This window comes from Ambystoma mexicanum, chromosome 4q (assembly GCF_040938575.1).
Source record: "Ambystoma mexicanum isolate Mex_15411 chromosome 4q, UKY_AmexF1_1, whole genome shotgun sequence".
Taxonomy (NCBI): Eukaryota; Metazoa; Chordata; class Amphibia; order Caudata; family Ambystomatidae; genus Ambystoma; species Ambystoma mexicanum.
The window spans coordinates 635,241,753-635,262,145 of NC_090928.1; the positions used below are offsets into that span (position 1 = coordinate 635,241,753).

General features: G+C 46.5%; 1 protein-coding gene across 3 annotated transcripts in view; it reads right to left on the reverse strand.

The window, feature by feature from the left end:
* The window catches only part of LOC138467888 (UTP--glucose-1-phosphate uridylyltransferase), a 764,123-nt gene that overhangs the window by 141,426 nt on the left and 602,304 nt on the right, over nt 1–20,393 (reverse strand). For all 3 annotated transcript variants that reach the window (XM_069608190.1, XM_069608189.1, XM_069608188.1), the window contains one exon: nt 6,581–6,823. In XM_069608190.1, the coding sequence (XP_069464291.1) occupies nt 6,581–6,823 (243 nt within the window). The remainder of the gene's footprint in view (nt 1–6,580; nt 6,824–20,393) is intronic.

Genomic DNA, 20,393 nt, shown 5'->3' on the forward strand with positions numbered 1-20,393 from the left:
GTCAACCATATCCTCGGTAAGCAACTAAAAAACGAGGCCCACTTCTCCCCGCAAGCCATAGCCTGGATCGAGTCCTTCCTCAATGGAAGGCTTGTGAGGGTCTTCTCTGACTCTGCTTGTGCCGCTTCCACCACCATACACTATGGAGTCCCACAAGGATCATGTACTGCACCCTTCATCTTCACCCTCCCTCTCTTCAATGACTTGGATCGTCGTCACATAGCCTACACAATCTATGCTGCCGACACGCAAGCCCTACTCTCCCTAACCGGCCTCTACGAACAAGACTGCTGCCTTAACCAATATCTACACAGCCATCCAAACACAGATGGCAGCTAACGCCCTTTGTCTCAATGAAGATAAAACAGAGATCCTCATGGTATGCACAAAAGAAATGCTCAATAAACTCTCCCCCAATACAGTACATTCAACAGCGACAATACCACTACCACGGTTTCCTCATCAGTAGTGTACCTTGACTCCTCCCTGTCCATGACACGCCAGGTCAGTGCCAAAGCCTCCTCCGCTGCACTCGCCACAAAAGTTATTAACCCGGTCAAACCATTCCTATCAACCATAAACTGCCCATCAATTGCCACAGCCACAATCGGCACCAAACTTGACTACTGTAATTCCCTCTTCCTGGGCACCTTTGCAAAAAACCTTAACAAGCTACAAGTAACACAAAACAATTCCCTCAAAGCAGCACTCAGTATTCCAAAAAGGGAGCCTATCTCCCAGGCAAGGAAAGACGCACATTGGCTGTCGGTTAAAGAATGCATACTCTTTAAAACCATGGCCATTACACACAAATACCTTTCACTTAACGCACCCCCCCCATCTGAAAGGTTCACCCTCAGCTCATCATGCAGACACATGAGATCTCATCTCACCAACCAGATCTATGTCCCCTCCCTCAAAAGATCCAAAGCAGGAGGCTCCAGCTTTCAACATTTAGCAACCAAAAACTGGAATGCCCTCCCCACTGCACTCAGAAATGAAAAGTCCTACACAATCTTCTGCAAAGTATTGAAAACCAAACTGTTCAACTAATTATGCCACGGCTGCTTCTCTGTAACCTGCAACACTTGTTCAGCCTCGCTATGCTGTTCCACTGTAACCAAGGAACATGTACTCTCCTACTGTTGTCATTTTTGTTTGCACTGTTCTTATCTGATGCAAGTCTGTACCAAGCAAGTATTCTGTAACAGCACCATGATGCCCTAGGGCCACTGTATGCTTTATACATTTAAATAAATTGGCCCCTCTCGAGATAAGCCTGGCTGCTCAACACGTTACCAACCTGTGTAGTACAGACTTATGCCACAGGTTGGGTTCCTATTACCAGGAGGTCAGGGTTGTTGTAATGCACCCAAAGGGTACTGCATACAATCTTGCCTAACAGGGATATTATTTTAGCAGGGGATTTCAATATGGTGTGGGTCCCCAAGAGGATAGGAGTACCTGTGCCACATCACATATTAGCACCATCCAAGTCACTTAAGCAAAAAGTCACCATGCTGGCCCTTCATGACGTCCTGCGAGCGATCAAGGGGCAGGCCAAGGGCTACTCATTCTCATGTACACTCCTCGGTCTGAAGGATTTATTACATTTGGGTCTCCACGCGCTTAGTGGGAAGAGTGACGGAAGTGGAACTGGGTGCTATATCCCTTTCAAATCGTGCCCCGTTCTCAATGAGTAATTGGAATTTGGATTGTAAAATAAATTAAAAGGCATACAGAGGGGGATGGCAAAAGGCCCCACTAGGAAACTTCAGAGGGCAATGAAACATATCCAAGGCCAACTTGAAACACTCCAAACGAAACGCACTGAGAAGGCAATGCTATTTACGAAACACAACTATGTGAAAGCCAACAAAGCAGATTGGCTGCTAGCCAGACAATTAAAAGATAGAGCCCGAGCACATACAATCCTGAAACAAAAAAAACAAAGAAGGGGGACAGGAGATCACCAATCCTGGAAATATTTAGGGATTTTTACAGTAAACTATATGCTTCGGACAACCCAGAAGAAATAAAGCAAGCAGAATATCTGAACCCTTAACACGTATTACACAGGAAGATAGGGAAAGGCTGGAAGGGGGAATCCAGGAGGGAGAGGTGTTAAGTGTGATCCAATCATTATGCAAAAATAAATCTCTGGGAACTGAACGGCTACCCCCCAAATTTGTATAAACAAAAGAGACACTGACGCCAAACCTTACAAAGCTTTACAACTCATTCAGATCAAAGGGCACGATTACGAAATAGATGAACAAAGCTAAGCTGCTGGTGCTCCCCAAGGCTGGCAAGGACTTTCCCCCGGCTCATACAGGTCTATAGTGTTAATCAATATAGACGCCAAAATATACACTAAAGTTTTGGCGAACCGCCTAATGGATATATTGCCAAAATAATAGACCTGGACCAATCTGGATTGGTCTCCCAGAGACAGGCACACGATAACATGCAAAGAGTTTGCCACCTGTTGGAATAAACTGCCATAACATGCACACAGGCAATACTGGTATCGCTGTACGCCGAGAAGGCATTCGATAAAGTCGAATGGTCCTTCCTGTTCCGGACCATGGAATGCATGGGGTTTGGAGCAGGGTTCCTCCAAATGGTGCGCGCAAATTACCACTCCCCACAAATTAGATTAGCTATAAATGGGGTTCTATCAAGCACTATTGCAATGAAACAGGGTACAAAACAAGGATGCCCCGGTCTCCTCTCTTATATGCCAACTATTTAGAACCAAGATTAGAGGCATAGCTATGGCAGGTGAAGAGTATAAAAAATGGCATTTGCAGACCACATGCTTTTAGCAATGGTTGAACCAGAAATATCTACCTTTCTTCATGCGAACTAATGAATTTGATGCATTGTCTGTGTTGAAAATAAATAGGACTGCATCAGAAATCTTCAATGTCTCCGTAAACACGCAGACCCTGGAACATTTGCGCTCCCCAACCCAGCAGTCTCTAGCGGAGAATGGCATTAGATATTTTGTGGTGGTCCTAACAAAAACGCCAGAACAACTCTATAGGGAAAATTATCCACAACTCCCCACCAGAGTGAAAACAGACTTGCAAAGGTGGAACCCACTTGTGATATCCTGGTTCAGGAGATTGACGGTAGTTAAAATGATGATCCTGCCCAGAATGTTATATTACTTTCTAGCTCTCCCGCTCCAAGTCTCCCGATCCTTCTTTAGCTCACTTACGAAACTAATAACATTGTATGTATAGCATAATAAACAACCTATGGTAGCCACAACTACTCTCAGAGCCCCAAAACATAAGGGGGGGGGGGGGTGGCTGGGACTCCCACATTTTTATAAATATTATGAAGCCACGCAACTGCGAGTCATCAAGGAATGGTTCATGGGGGTGGATGGCAAAATATGGGTATGACAGGATAGGGCAGTCGCAGGCACACCTCTCAGGTTTTCTATGGCTACATAGGAATCAGACCCGCTAATGCCAAATGGAGTAAAATAGTGGGTCTGGTCGTACAGGACTGGGACTCAGCAATCAAAAAAAAGGGGCTCTGTCCACTTCCCCTTTCCCTTTTCTCCTGATGTTTTGGAATCTGGAATTCCCCCCGGGCACAGAACCAGGAGCCTTCAGAGCTTGGAAGGAGGCAGGTTGTCTAAAAATACGAGATATGTTCAAGGGCCAGGATCTCCGAAAATTTGAGGACTGTAAAAGGGACCTGGGGCTGGGCGAGGGGGACAGATACCGCTATGGTCAACTGCGGCATTGTCTAACAAATCCAAAGATTAAAACAGCAGCCATGTAATAATTGACACCTTTTGAAAAATACATCACGACTCACACAGGTTCGAAAAAGTTAGTTTCGAGCTTATACAAAATATTAAACGGCACAACATTAGTACAATGGAACATTATCAAAAAATAGGAGGCCACACTAGACAATATCATACCAAGAGAATAGGAATATTTGTGGGGATCAATTCCTAAACTCACCCGCTCCATACAAACAAGGGAAATGTGGCACAAAATGATGTCTCAGTGACATTACACTCCCAAGCAACTTCATGTTATGAACCAGACAATATCAGACTCATGTTGGAGTGGGTGTGAGACTAGGGGGTATTGGAGACCTATTTGGTGGGAATGTGTGGTTATTAGACCTTACTGGGATGAGGTTCAGGAACAAATGGGACTAATATTCTCCAATATTGACGCATCAGACATAGGAGTGTGGATGTGCGGGTTATGGGTCCCGAATCAGAAGAAACTCTCAAAGGGATAGAAACACAGCTTCATGACTCTTAATAGCAGCGTGGCTTGTAGTGGCGCGATAGTGGAAACAAAGACAAGCGACAACGAACCTGGATTGGTTGCAGAAGGCATGTCCCTACATATCCTTGGAGTGGGCAAGCCACCTTCAAGCGGAACTGGGACGATGTGCTGAGATACTTACAAAGTGAATACATGCTTCAATGGTGCCCCCATAGAATACAGATTTTGGACATTGTGACAGCATTAAGAAGAAATCAGAAGATAGACCCACAGGCACGGACCCCTCAGCCCCCAAGAGGGGACGGGTGGTGATTTGTATTTTGTTTGTTCAATCAGAAAACCAATAAAAATGAAACATTTTTTTTAAAGTCAGACTGGTAGGGTGTAAGTGCATGATTGTTCTTAAAAATCTGTAGCAACATATCAATGTGCAACTTCACTCTTTTCTTATAAGAGGTACGAATTAAGCATACAGGGAAAAAGCAAGCTAAACATGAATACAAAAATAACCAGGTCCCCGTTCTATCAAAAATACCTTTTAAGAATGAGAGTATCTACTGTGAAGTAAAAGTTGTTTGTGCAGTGCATTTAAAATTTTAAATTTAAAAAACAGAGCACCCGTTTGAATGTCCGACAGGATTTGTGCAGTGCCACACACAAATGTATACATTAAGATGATTTTAGGACTTGATCAGTCCCCGTTTGGCCCCAGAGATCAGTCCTGATGAATGCTGAGTACTCACTATCAGCTCAAACTAGTAGACAATAAGTGACTAGACTACCGACAACAAACGCGACACAGGTCTGAAACAAACTTTATGAGTGATGTTTGGATCATAGGCCGCAGGTCCAGTACTTGAACGGCTCACACAAACTGAAGTTTCAATGAGCTCCATCACAGAGGTAATGTTTTATACTGTTTACATTATATGCCCTGAAGACTTACAATGTTGAGCAGGTGCAAGGCTCAGACTTGCTACCTCACATGAGCACAAAATATAAGTACAGGTAAACCCAAAGGCTGTTTGGGTTGCCCCTCAAATCCTCTTTCTGTAACATTGATAGGGGTTACATCACCAAACAATAGGGCCAGAATGAGTGTCCCATAAAGGGAAAGCTAGCCTATCATTTCCACAGGTCTACTTTCAAAATGTCTGTAATTTTGTTTGTAATCAAACAGAAATCTTCTCGTAGAGTGCAAAAAGATTTCCATGGTGAGGAGATTGAAATCCTTGTCAAAGCCCTCTTTCAGGGATTATGTGGTAGGAAGTGACATACCTTCTGACGACATGAAAAAATATCCAAAATTCTCATACTATTCACAACCACAATTCGCACCAGACGACTTTACCTTTCCAAATGTCATATGGGGAGGGGGAAGAGATTAACAGTGGGGATTAAACAGGAACGAAGTGTTCTACATAAATAATAAACAGTCGGATGCTTTGCTTTTATCAATGGATATCCATATCTCTTCTGCCCGAATAAAGTAAGTCCCTTATGCAAGTCTCGGATAGTTTGGGCATTATGTACAGTGCACTTGGTCAGGTCTGGTTCCTGCTGAGCACGCTCTATTTCACCTGAGGCAGGATAACTCCCAGGAGTTTAAGAATGCATGATGTTATGCTGTTCAGAAGTGCAAATGAGGGAACTCCCTTTTGCACCGAGCCACTGGAAGATCTCTGTAATACCGATGTACGATGCAAGTGCAAAAAGTGCTGCAAAACAGCAGTTCTAGCATGTTCTCATCATTTCTACATCCAACACAAATTCTGAAATATTTTCTGAAATATTTGTAAGAAACCTATACCGACGCAGTGATATAAGAGGAGGATGCAATGTTCTTTAAGGGGACTTAATAAACATGTTCTTCTTTTGCCATTTTAATTGCGTCTTGCTTTGGTGCACTGCTAACCGTCTGGTGCATCTACCAGAAGACGGATGTCAAATTCAAATGGTTTGACCCTTCTTAAATCAAAAGGTGCTTTTCACCCAATATACATATTGGCCACTCCTTTCTACCATTGCGATTTACCCATTAAACCTCCCAACTGTTACTTGTTTTATTTTGGTAACATCTGAAAGTGATCATCACAGTTCAGAATTGTATCACAGTTCATTCAGTGGTAACTCAAGGGCTGCACAGAGCAGGTGTGTACACATATGATTTTCATGGGAAATGTTTGTTTCCAGTGCTAACGGAAGAGAATGACCAATTTCCAGTTGTTAGCAACAAAAAGACGAGAACTATTTCTGATATTGAGAATGTCATAAATAATTACACAAGTAAACCCCTTGTAAACACTCACCTTTGTGAAGGAGCTACCCAGTTTGACAAGTGGCACCGAGGGAAATTCACGCTTCTCGCTCATTGTTAAGGATCCAGCGTTGAGACTATACAAGTTCGACATCACAAGCAGAAGATCAGACGAGGTCTTGACGGGCAAGAAACGGCTACGGGGCACATTAATACCCAAGGAATTCTCAAAACTTTTAATTGCAGCACCAACAGCAGTCTCCAGCTGAATAACATTCAAACCGCCGTCTAAAATCTGAAGGACAAAACAAAACATACAATTTCAATTCACGATCATCCAACTTAAGACAAGATGAGTGTTCATTTACAGGACACCCCTTACCCACACTGCCTGCACTGCATGAAAATCATGAGTTATCGCACTTGCCAGGCAGCACGCTTTCTGCTGTTTTCTCATCTTCTGGTCAGAAAAGTGGTTTTTATTTAACTTCACAGATTCACCTACATTCTTTCCCACAAATGTATTTTGTACTGTTCAGGGCAGTGTGAGGAGACAACACTGGATAGTTAACAGCATGACTAGGACACTTCAACAATCACAAGAGATCAGAGGGTGAAGATACAAATGGCACTGAAGATCAGTAAAATAAGCTCATCAAAGAAGACCCAACATGTTTATAGGACTTCCCTGCATTTTCGGTATTCTTCATATTTTGCTGCCTTCATTCACATAATGTTGTAATATTGCCGTCTTATGGCCAGTCAAGTTAAAAGTGGAAAACCGTCATAGGTTGTGCCAGGCATATGAACGTTGCAAACGCCTTAGCTTCTTTGCAACCACCAGGGAGTGTATGTTCATGGTGATCATAATGCATGTTTGCTGGAAGTGGGAGTAAATGGTCCATAAATGTCTGGTATATAACATTACCTATAGTTCAATGTTAAAGATGCAACGTCGGAGACTGCTAGGATAAATATACTTTAGGCCTTCATTAGTGTAAAGAGAAATGCAGTTGAACCCTAAACATGCCCTAAACAAACATCATTGCACATGACGTGGCCAAAAGCCTGGGGAAATAGCGGTGTCCAAACTGACTTCTAGGTGTTTTGATTTAGTTATAGACTCTTAAGGGCACCACTTGTGTAATACCACACTCACCGTGATGCAATTTGCCAGAGAAATTGAAAAATTGTACAACGAGTTCAGACAGACACTGCATTTCAGGCTTACAATCTGAAAGTGGCACATTACATGGTTTAGGGATAAACGATGGTGCTTCCACGGGGGTGAGCAGCACCTCCTTTGTAAGGAAGTTTTGGAAGCATCAGAGGACCCGATGAAAAGGGTGAAAGGGGGAGAATTTAAATGACACAAGAAACAGGAAGAAATCCTTTCTTTCTGGATACGATTGTGGCAGAAACAAGACACTCGTGAGGAAGATAAAAGATCCCTGTATTAAAAGGTGCCCTGCCGGAAATTGGCAGAACAACCATTCATTTAACTTGGGTTATACAATATTTGACTCAGGCCATCCAGCCTCTATGAAGGTGTTCAGTATGGAAACGGGGCACTCAATGTCCTCTACCTCCAAATTAGAAGCTAGGTAAATGGCCTGTGCAGTGTAGTGCAAAAGGTCACAGAAGGGTAGCTAGTTGGGAAGGGGAAGTGCTAAGTAATAAATTACAATGGAAATTGCATTTTAAATATACGTTTTATCAAACGTTTGCCTTCAGTGCCTCACAACCCATTCCCCCTCCCTCTTCCCTCCTCCCTGCTCCTTCTCCCCCATCACACCTGAAGAAGTTACAAGGGCTGCCCGTTCCATGAAAGTCTCTTCTAAACAACCCTTGGTCATCCCGGACCATCAAGGATAACATCGGCTCTCTTGCCTCTGCTCTCGCTGATTTCTGCAATCACTCATCACTGGATCTTTCCCCGCCCCACCTTAAGCCACCCTTGTTCGCCCACTCCTGAATAAAACATTCTCTGACCCTACGTCCCCTGCCAGCTACCACCCTATTTCCATCACCCCCTTCCTAGTGAAGCTGCTTTAGAAGCTGGCCTTGCCCCAAATTAACTCTCACACTCAACTTGTTGGTGATCTCCATGACCTCCAATCTGGATTCCGAGCATCCAGAAGCATGGAAACTGCTCTTCTGAACACCCGTGAAGAACTGCTTGCATCTCTGGACTCCAGCTGCCCTTATCCTTCTCAATCTCTCCTCTGCCTTTGATACATTCAACCATTCCATCCTCATACAAAGGCTCCATGATACCCTCGGTATCTTGGAACGGGCACTGGACTAGCTGACTTCCTTCATCACTAACCGCTCATCGCAAGTCATCCTGGGCACTTTATCCTCTCCTACTTCACTCTCCATCTGTGGTGTGTGTGTCCCAGGGCTCTACACTCCCCCCTGGCTCTTAACATCTACCTTGCGCTCCTTGCATGCCTCATCTCCTCTTTCTTAGCTTCCAATGCTACGCAGCCACTCAGCTTTTTTTCAAAATAACTCCCTGCTGACCCTCTTGCACCCTCCATCATCCCTGACTACCTATCTGCCATCCAGTCCTGGTGCACCTCCAACGATCTCTTCCTTAATGTCTGTAAAACTGAGATCCTTCACATAAGGACATCTTTTCCTTTCTTCTTCCCCTCACTATGGCCTTCCACCTTGGGATCTCCCCCTGCGCCTTCAACCAAAGCCAGAAATCTTGCAGTCATCTTTGACTCCTCCCTCTCCTTCCTCCCTCACACTCTGGACATTGCCAAGAAGTCCCACTTTCAGCTCTTCCTTCTCAAAGGAATCTTACCTTTTCTCACTTTGCCTCAGAGGCTCAATGTGACCCAAGCCTTGGTTCTTTCTAGACTGGACTGGACTACTGCAATAGCCTCCTGCAGAAAGGCAGATAGCTCTCAAGGGGGTTTGTCATCCGATAGGTGGAACATGTCCCAGATCAGCACCTTCCAGGCCGCACACTTATCACTTCCATCAGTCCCTGATCTGCTTGCCCCTTCCATCCATAGTTTAGTTTCTGCTTCTGCCCAACGTTCAAATTCCCTTTGCCATCGCACAAATTGCGGACCCCCAGTAGATTTCCAGGCCACAGCAGTAGATCTTTTAGCCAGAATACATGCCATGTCCATGAACTTGACCACATGCTTCTGTTTGTCGACTCTGGGGAATGCCCCTAGTAAGCATTCTTTCGGTGACCATTTGTATCTCACTATCCCAGCTTCTCTGCAAGCTTGTTCAATTTGTGCCCTGAACCTCTGCAGACGGTCACACCGCCAAAACATATGCATTAGGTCCGCTTCCCCCATCCCACACCAGGGGCATAGTGGTTGTGCGCTTCTGTTGAACATGGCTATCCTATGTGGTGTCATATACGTGCGGTATGACCTGCATTACTTACCGTAATAGCATTTCTGATGATTGTATCTGCTTAGATTCACATGCTGTGCATATGGTCCGACATCCAGTGGTAACCGCGGAGTATTGTATCTTGTCTTTTGGGGACAGAAAGGGGACGTCGGCATAGGCGTGTCTGTAACACTATCCCTATCGTGACATGTGTAGTACCCAAAATCCCTCACGCGCCGAGGTCCCTCCGATTGTATTTTTTCTGGCATGAGGGAGCCCAAGGCTATAGTGAGTGAGTACATAAAGAGAAAGTAGTAATGCGTCTATGTTCCTTCCACCCCGAGCGAGGAGGTAGGGAGCGCGCATGTGAATCGAAGCAGATACAATCATCAGAACGGCTATTACGGTAAGTAATGCATGTCTTCTGATGCTTGTTAATCTGCTTAGAATCACATGCTGTGCATAGACTAGCGAGCAGTACCCGGAGTTGGAGGTGGGTTGTGAGAAGGAACAGTAGAGAAAAGATGTCTTAGTACTGCTCATCCCTCCTGAGAATCAGACCTAGAATGAGTGTCTAGGCAATAGTGTTTTGTAAAGGTGTGTACAGAACTCCAGGTTGCCGCTTTGCAAATGGACTCAAGGGGAACATTTGCAATGAATGCTATGGATGCCCCAATGCCTCGAGTAGAGTGTGCTCCAGGCTTGAAGGGCAGTTCTCTCTTTGCAAGAGTGTAACATAGTGTGATGCATTTGACAATCCACCTTGCGATCGCCAGGATCCTCTTCTCTACCAGCTGCCACTGAAACGAAGAATTGTTTAGTCTTCCTTAGTGGTTTACTTCTTTCTAGGTACAACATGACTGCCCTGAGCAAGTCTAGTGTGTGAAGGCTTCTTTCGGCCATTTTAGTAGGGTTCTGGAAGAAAGTGGGTATTTCGATTGACTGGTTCACATGGAACTTTGAAATGAATTTGGGCGCAAACCTGGGGTGTGTGCGCAGAACTACCTTATCTCTGTGGACTGTAACAAAGGGGTCTAAAACAGACAGAGCCTGTAGTTTGCTAACTCTTCTGATAGAAGTGATAGCCACTAGGAAGGCTGTCTTATAAGTCCGATCTTTCAGACTTGCTTTGTGCATAGGCTCACCGGGAGCTCCCATGAGCCTGGTCAAAACCACATTCTGATCCCATCCAGGGGGTGGGTAGAGATGGGAGGATAAATCCTCTTAACCACTTCCATAAAGGCTTTAATTACCGGTATCTTCCATTACGATACTTTTTGTTGTGATGTGGTGTAGGCTGACAGAGCAGCCAGATGAACCTTTAGGGAATTGAAGACCTACCCAGTGTCCAACAGGTGGGTTCGATACAGCACAATGTGTGAGGGTGAGCAATCGATGGGATTGACGCCCTTGCAATTGCACCAGATGACAAAACGTTTCCATTTGCTAAATGATAAATTTCCCTGACCAAGTTATCCAGAGACCGTTCCTCTTGGATTGGTTCTGGGGGTACCTGGAGGCGTAGTCTTGGCATTGGGCGTTCTCCTGAATAGCGAACAGGTCGATCTCTGGGAAACCCCATTCTGCGAAGACGTTCGATACAATGCCTTTATGCAATCGCCATTCGTATTCTTCTGGCAGAGGAAAATCTCTGCTGAGTACGTCTGCCAGAAGATTAAGTTCACCTGGAACATGTTGGGACAACAAAAACATCTTGTGTTTGAGAGCCCATATCCAAATGTTTTGGGACAGCTTGGATAGCCCTGGAGAGTGAGTGCCCTCCTGTTTGTTCAGGTAGTACATTGCTGTAGTGCTGTCAGTTAGGATCAGCACTGTCTTCCCTTGCAATTGCACCTGAAAGGCTTTCAGTGCTTTGAACACCGCTAGTAGCTCCAGTAAGTTTATGTGGTTGGACGCTACTTGAGGGGACCACACTTCGGTGCTGTCTGCTGAAGCAGGTGACCCCCCCCCCCTCCACCCTGTGAGAGATGCGTCGGTCGTGAGAGCGGCTTCCACTGCAGGGGTGGTGAAGGACTTCCCCTTCAAGAGGTTTTCACTTGACCACCACTGCAGAGAGAGAACGAGGGCTGGCAAGACAACTACCTGATCTTCCCATTGTCCGCTGGCCTGACACCACTGGCTGTTGAGCAACTCTTGCATGGGACGCATGCGAAGCCGTGCGTGGGGAACCAAGTATATACATGACGCCATCATCCCTAGCAAACGCATGGCCTTGCGTACCGTCACCTCTCGACTGGCTACATATTGAGGAATCTGAGAGAGCATGTTCTGAACCCTCTTGCTGAAGGGGAAGACAAGTCCGTCTTCCGTCCGAATTAACTCCCAGAAATTGTTTTACTTGGCTGGGAACTAAGCTTGATTTCTTTTCGTTGATTGAAAAACCCAGGCTGAAGAGCAGATCTACTGTTTTTTGGGTGTTCGAAAAACAAGCGTCGAACGAGTCCCCCGTAATGAGCCAGTCGTCAACGTAAGGGTAAACTGGGACCGATAGTCTGCGCAGGTGTGCTGCTGCCACTGCCAGGACTTTGGTAAACACCCTTGGCGCTGAGGCGATGCCGAAGGGGAGTACCTTGAATTGGTAGCGTTTGTCCTGGATCATGAACCTTAGATATTTTCTGTGCGCTGGCAACATTGATATATGAATGTATGCATCTTTCATGTCCAATGTTGCCATGAAGTCCCCCTGTTTTACAAATGGAATCACCTCCTGCAGTGTTACCATGCAAAACTTCTGGGGTTTTATAAACTTATTCGCTGGGCGCAGATCTAAAACAGGACGCATGGTGAGATCCTGGTTGGGTACAAGGAAGTACACTGAATAAATCCCCTCGTTTACCTGAAGAATAGGGACGGCTTCTACGGCGTCCTTTCCCAGCAGTGCTTCCACCTCATGAATCGGGATCTGCAGATTGTCCAGTGAAAGGCGCCATGAGCGCGGCTGTCTGAACTGTGGAGGTCGGGTGAATTCCACGCAATAACCGTGGACGACCGTCTTCAAGACCCTCTGGTCGGAAGTTATCCCCTCCCATGCCTCGAGGAAAGATGTTAATCGCCCCCTGAGTGGGGAGACATGGGAGGGAACCTGGACTTGGTGGTCATTTCTGACCAGAGGCTGTGGCTCCTCTGGGATTGGGGCCTCTGCCTCTACCTTTGCCGCGTTTCTGACCCCCTGAGGGGTAGTAAGTAGGGCTTCCGGATGTTTGAGTTGAAGTTACCCATGCCATAGTTGTTCTGACCGGCACGGGCTTGTCCTCGAAAGGACTGCCGAGAATTATTACCGCTCTGGGAGGAGGGTTTTTGTGTAATCTGGTGCAAAGACCTTATAGTCTTGTGCTCCTTCTTGGCCGTCTCCAACGCTTCATCCACTGCTTTCCCGAAGAGGTTAGTCTCCTCAATGGGTTTATTAATGAGGGAGGCCTGAGCCTCAGGTCTGAAGCCCGATGTACGCAGCCATGCGTGTCTTTTCAGAAGAGTACCTTGTGCAAGAGACCTGCCTGCTGTTTCTGCAGTGTCCAGGGTGTTTTTCACCACATTCTAGTTAACCAGTTTTCCCTCCGAAACAATGGCGAGAAGCTTTGTTCTGGCGGGTTCAGGAACCTCCTTGAGGCCTTCTTGGAGCAAGTTCCACTGGGCATCAGCATAGCTTGCTAAGAACGTAGTATTATTAGCAACCCGAACGGTGTATGCAGCTGCTGATGTGACACGTTTGCCCAGGGCATATAACCTTTTAGACTCCTTGTCCGGTGGTGATTCTCCTGTGGCAAGGGGTACCCCTGCCATTTTCCGGGTGGTAGTCACTACCAGGGAGTCTGGGATGGCGTGCCCTTTGATATATAGAGGGTCGGTAGGAGAGGGCCGAAATCATTTTTCGACTCTCGGGTTGACTGCTCGTGTCTGAGCAGGTGTGACTAATGAGGGAGCTACCCATCTCTTGACAGAGTTAAGGAGGGGGATGGATTGACTCGCTGGAGGTTTTTCTTTAATAATATCCTCCAAGAAATCCTGCTCCAGTACCGCCTCTTGAGTGGCAATTTTGAAGAATTCTGCTGCTTTTTTCAACATGGTGTTGAAAGCCATTTGGTCATCCACAGGAGGCCTGGCGGCACGGGGTGGACAGAGGAGAATCTAGGCACAAAATATCAGAGTCCTGATCTTGTTGTGTCCAAGGGTTTTCACCTTCCTGCTGGATTTCCTCCCAGTTGTCCGTCGTATCCGGTTGATCCCCCTCATAGTTTGAGAAAAGAAGCTTCTTCGTCTTCATTATAGATGTCTCTATAAGTATCCATATGGATCACGTCTTCTTGTTGGAAAACCTGAGACTGATCTACTTGAATTGGGGGGTTAGGGTCTACCTGAGCCCTTTTCGGGGGCGGATGATCAGAAGAACTGATAATCCGCTCCAGCCGATCCATACAACCCTCACATTTTTCTGTAGTCCATTTAGAGGACCCAAACGGGCCGGCGGGAGGAGAAGTGATGTTCACTGCACTTTGGCGTCGACGGGAACCTCTAAGGGTGTCAGAGAGTGTTAGGCAGAAACCTGTGCAGTTCCCTTAGGGACCACTGCAAAAGGCTTAAGACTACAGGTGTTGGCAGTAAACCCAATTGGTAGCAGTCTGTACCACCCAGATTTACCTGGTAGCTGTGGCTGAGCAGCCAGACCTCTCTCAAGAAGAGTTAGACAGTATATAGAGTATACAAGATAGGTACCAAAATACAGTAGCACAAGCAAACACTGACCAGAGCTTTGGTATCAAGTATATCATTATTTACTTAAACACACACTTAGAAACACTCTAGCACTATTATTATAAGTTCAAAAACACAGTCACTATTATCATATGTACATCTCTTATTCCTTATTAGACAAGTCTTAGTTAACACCACTTATTTCCAGACAGAGGTGAACGCTTAACTAAAGATGGCACTCTAATAAGTTTAAGAAAAAGGGAGGGAAAAGGCAGAAATTAGGAACAGCACACAACACAATCCTTCAGAAGCACTCAGCAAGGCAGGAAAGTCAAAGTCTACTTGTGAGCAAAAAGTTCAGAGGCCAGGCTCCCTCTTGTAGAACACCAATGCGCCCAAGATCACACAGTTTAAAAGGCTTGGAGAGTCTTGCAGAGAGTTCAGGAAGGAATCAGTTCAGTTTAGAAAAGTTCAATTAGCCAGCCTAGGGCCAACCCAAGTGGTAAGTTGAGGCTTTAAGAATCACCCCACACAGACCGTTGCGAGGGAGGCCAGGCGGACACAGTACCTTTAAAGTGGAGACGATCCTCCAGCGGGGGCAGTTGTTCCTGGCAGCGGGTGAAAGTCACGGCGTCGTCCAGAGGAAGAGATGATCTCGACGTGGAGGAAAGCTGAAGGTCGTTGCACTACCAGGGAAGAAACCAGCCGCGGAGTTCTCTGGTTAAAACGTACTACCCTTTTATTCGCGGTAGTGGAGAAAACGTGGTATCTCGGTTGCCTGGGTGCTTGGCACAGGCAAGGCGGCCACAAGATGATCCGGGAAGGCGAAAAGGCGGGCAAACTGGTTATCCCCACCAGTGAAAGGAAGAAGACTCTTCGGATTGAAGATCTCCTCTGTCGTCGGGAAAAGTGGTGAGACGGTTCAGTAGGGCTCCACCGGTGGTGTCGTCGTTGCAGGTCGGCTCAGCTTCTCCCTCTTCGGATTCTTTGGTCCTGTGGCAACGTCTGAAGTCCCAGTCCCCAAAGCCCTGCTTTTATGCAGAGAACCCCCATTCATCAGTCCCAGATGTCACTCAAACATGCTAAGTGGTGAGCCGGGCGGCTCACCACTGGGCCAATCACACCAGAGTGAGACTTGAGTTGCCGAAGCAACTCAGTCCAGGGTGCCTAAACGCCCTCCCACACCCCTGTGGTACCCAGACAGAGTGGCACCACTTTTGGAGGCTTCTGTGGAGAAGCCCGCCAAAAAGTGGAACAAAGGGCTCGACTTGGGTTGGAGTCACAGAAGTGAACACAAACGCCATTTTGGAACCGAGTTTCGGCAAAAAATACCAACCGGTGAATTTATATTAATTTAATAAACCGGCGTGTGTTCGAGGCTATATTAAAAAGTGGAAGCCTCTAACAATGGGAAAAATCCCATAGGAATATATTCGCGGTTGAATATAAAAAGTAGTATCCACTGCCACCAGCCAAAACTCGGTCGGGGGGGACTGGACAGTACCCCCTCGAACAACAGACCCCGGGGCAATCGAATTGCCCCAACCAGTACATCCACAATATGATGGTTTGTACTGGTTCTGTTCACAATTTAAGACTATTAAAGCCAATGGTGACGTTACACACCCTGGGAGACAGTCAGTCCCAGGGTATGGAGTCTATGTTTGGGGGTCGCTACAACACCCCTGGGTTACTGCATGGAGGGTGCTGTGTAACCCACATACCGAAAACACATGAAGCCCTATGGGGTAAAGGACCCCATAGCCCATAAAACACATACAAAGTCAAAGGAACACCTGAAATCTTGTCTAAGAGTGGGAGAAAAAGAGTCGCACTCTTAGAAGGAGAAAAAAATAAACCCCAAAAATCCAGCAAAGCTGCTGGGGGACTCACTAGGTTTGGGAAATTAGCCTTAACAGAGAATTCTCCCTAACAGAGAGAGTCTCTTGACTATCTACGTAGATATCATCGGAATTGGGAATCCAATCCGCCGAAATCTTTTCCGCGGATTGGCCCATAACCTTCGGCGGAACTGCAATACGGCCCACACCGCCGCTGCGATTCTTCCGATGCTACTTTGGATAGTCGCCGAATCGTCATGAGACAAAGGCTCCGATGATTTGTCGGCAGTAGAAAAACTGTCCGTGCCACCAGGAGGCTTAGCGGACGGGTTTCCGGGTAGAGGCCTAGCCATAGTTTTCGGGCCTACTGAGGCCTTTGAACTCGATGCGTCGGGCTCCCGACTTTTGACGCGTGTAGGTTTAGGAGTAGCGCCTTTGGTTTGTCTTGATTGCCCAGTCGCCATGCGCTGCTGCGAATGCGGTGAAAGCCTTGGATCAGAGCGTCCGAGGGAACCGGCGAAGAATTTGGTGGCCCCGTTGGCGCTTTCGCTTTTTTCGGTGAAGGCGTCGAAATTGGCATAGGGTTTGTGTGCTTAGTTCGATGCGCTTGTACGCCCCTCTCGCCGGGTGTGGTCCCTGTAGCAAGACCAGAGTCGAGCCTGGAAGGGTCAGGGACGGGCGTGGCGGATCTAGAAGTGTCCACCTCAAGGTCTATAACATCCGCGTTGGATGTTTGGTCATCCGAAGTACCCCCGTCACTTTCAGCTGGTGTGGCAGTGGGGGAGGGGGCTCCACGCGTGACATACCGTACGCGGCCCACCGCTTTACACACTGCTCCTTAAGGGTCTTGGGCCGAAGGAGTTTGCACGCCGCACACTGCTTTTCGTCGTGCTCTAGGGGGAGACAGGCGTTACACGTCCTGTGTTCATCCTTCCAAGGATATGTGACCCTACACTTAGGGCAGAATCTAAAAGGAGTCCTTTCCATAGCAAAAGGGAAGGATGACCAGACCGAAAGGGAAAAGAGGGGAAAGGAGGAAAGACATACTAAATAATATGGCCACCCCAACCCCACTTTCCCTACTGTATAGGTCGGTCAGAGGGCCCGACCACATGGACAATCCGGCCGCCGGATCTTAGGCGGCGAAATCCACAGCTGTAGACGATTCCGCCGTAGTCTTCGTCGAAGATGTTGTTATTGGCGAAGTGACTTAACGTGGAATACACTGACAATTTAGTAAAGATAACCAATGTCTCTAGTAAGAGCTCCGCTGCAGGGTGACCAGTTATCTGGGCGATAAAAAACTATCTGAGGGACCTCGGCGCGTGAGGGATTTTGGGTACTACACACGTCATAATAGGGATAGTGTTACGGACACGCCTATGCAGACGTCCCCTTTCGGCCCCCGAAAGACAAGATGCAATACTCTGCGGTTACCACTGGATGTCGGACCACATGCACAGCATGTGACTCTAAGCAGATTAACAAGCATCAGAAAATATGTTTAGCTGTATCAATCTGAAGCGAGAATTTCTCGATACTTCCCTGGGGTACACCAATATCTGTTCCCAGTCTAGGTCTTTTCCCCACAACTCTTTTAGTGCCATGCTTTTGGGGTTGGGTTTATCTATCAAACTATACAGTCTGGACACATCCATCGTTCAAGTTATACAGTAGGGTCAACAGGGGGTTCGGTGACGGCTCCTCAGGCCATCCCCGCCCCATTTCTCCTTGGCCACCTTCCTGTTAGTCCACAAACGACCCTACAGATTGTATAGCATATATATATATATATAATATTGGCCGAAAACCAATCGCATCATGTGAAATACGTGTAACAAACATCGCAAACAAAGAACCTTCAATGGAACCAAAGGGCGTCCATTTTGTGAAAGTATCGCCATTTGCTTTTTTCCTTTCTGTCTAAACTGCCTTGCAAATGTATTCTATGATTCAAGCTCTTACACGGTGCGAGGCCACAGCTTGCATGTTGAAAGATCGCCCTAGACAGGAATGCCAAACAGTACAGAAATACATTGTTTTCCTCCTCACAAAGTCCTTGGGGGCAAGTAGAAACAGCATTTAATCAGCAGCCCAGGTGCCGGCCTGTCTTACCAAAGCTATAGCAATAGGCAGTTAAAGCATGAATTATACTCTTTTAGCAGTCCTCCTTTGCAGATCTGCCTCAGAACAGTCTGACCCCTAGTTCACGAACAGAAACTGGTAGATAACATACTAAGGAATGTGTCTCTCTTACGAACATGATATCCTTGCTGAACAAGTGCTTTATGTTCTCCATAACAAAGAACTGTCTCTGCAACTGTTGCTAGAATAAGTATACATGGTCTATTGCAACCGTAAAAATCTTAAAAGCAGCTTTAGAGGCATGTTCCCTTAGATCTAAAGAATTCGATTAACTAGGTTCTTGATAAACAAGGTTTGAACCTGACCTGAACGTCAACACCGAACTGTAAAAGGGAACCCTATAAACTTTTAATTTTTCTTCTTCCAACTTTTTCTCTTTCTTCCTCCAATTATTTCTTTCTTTTCTTCTTTTTGCAAAATCATTGATTTGATAAAAGCGAAATAATAAAAAAAAATAAAAAAAATAATTAGATTGAATAAGAAAATTGTCATAATTGCCATGATTGTCAATCACCGAACCCTAGCCCTAGAAGATACATTATGGGCGGTTTGATTTGCCTTCAAAGAATGCATGTTTGTACATATGTTGCCGCTTGAGCGATGCGCTCTCTCTCTTGCCTCTCACGAGGTCTGGGTGACACACGTTGCGAGACGTTAGACCCCAGTTGGCTGACTGAGCATACTTTGAAATAAACCTTATTACTTGGAAAATCAGACCTCGTGTCTGTCGTATCACTAGTGTCATGAGCCATAAAACTTGCCCCTTCTGGACTTCCTGGTCCTTATCGCGCCGGGGCTCGTGTTCTTTGTTACTCCCAACATGGCCACAACAAGCGACTTGCCTCACACCAGCTTCCACGTCGCACACGGCACATTCTATAAATTGGCCACGGCCCCGCACGTCTCAACGCTATCATTAGGTAGTGACTTGACGTGTGTGTGTGCTGTTCGCCGAATCTACTATTCCTAGATCCTGGTTCCTTCTTCCTTCCTTCACCCCTTCCCTCTAATGTGCTCCTGGAATCCCCATTCTTACTGACCGCTACCAATTTTCCTGGACATCCTGGAACAGCGGCCTTCCTGGAACTCTGAACGCGCTCTGCAGCCGGACGAGACTCGAGCGAGCCTATACAAGACCCGATCCGTCCACAAGAGGAATCCTCCGGCGGAACAGAGCAAGAAGCAATCCCAGGTGAGACGGGGGGAGATTTATGACAACTAGTATATGGTGATTGTGCCTTAGTTTCCATATGCCGGGGTCTTCACGGCCCAGCAAAAAGGGTGCCCGAATAGGGACCCTCCCCCTTTTGCTCCATCGTATACGTTACGTTTGAAGAAGGCAAGAACGAGTCGAGGACTAAGCCGTCGAGCCGGGATCAAAAGGTGTTCGGGGCGCCCCTGTAGAAGTGATGAGAATCCTTTGCAGATCTGTACACAGCCGATCCCTGATTGACGAGCAGCGTCCAGAGAGCATCGAGGCAAGGGTCCTGAAACGAGGCAGATTGAGCCAGACACGCAGTTACAACGATTCTTAGTTGCGTCTGTATACAGACGAATTGCTTCCTGAGTGACGAATTGATTGATCAGGTGAGTCGTGCCCTGATTCTTAAACGCCCTGATATTGATTGAGAGTTGCTCTTGAAAGATCAAACACCCAGGGTAAGAAAAGGGTAAGGATTAATTATGCCTGGGAAATTGTCTTCCTGCCGAGTGGGATTTTTCCACTGCGGTAGACAATCTTTGGAAACTGGCCAGGTCGCGCCACCCGCAGGGTCACCAGCATTTGAAATGTATGTGAAATAT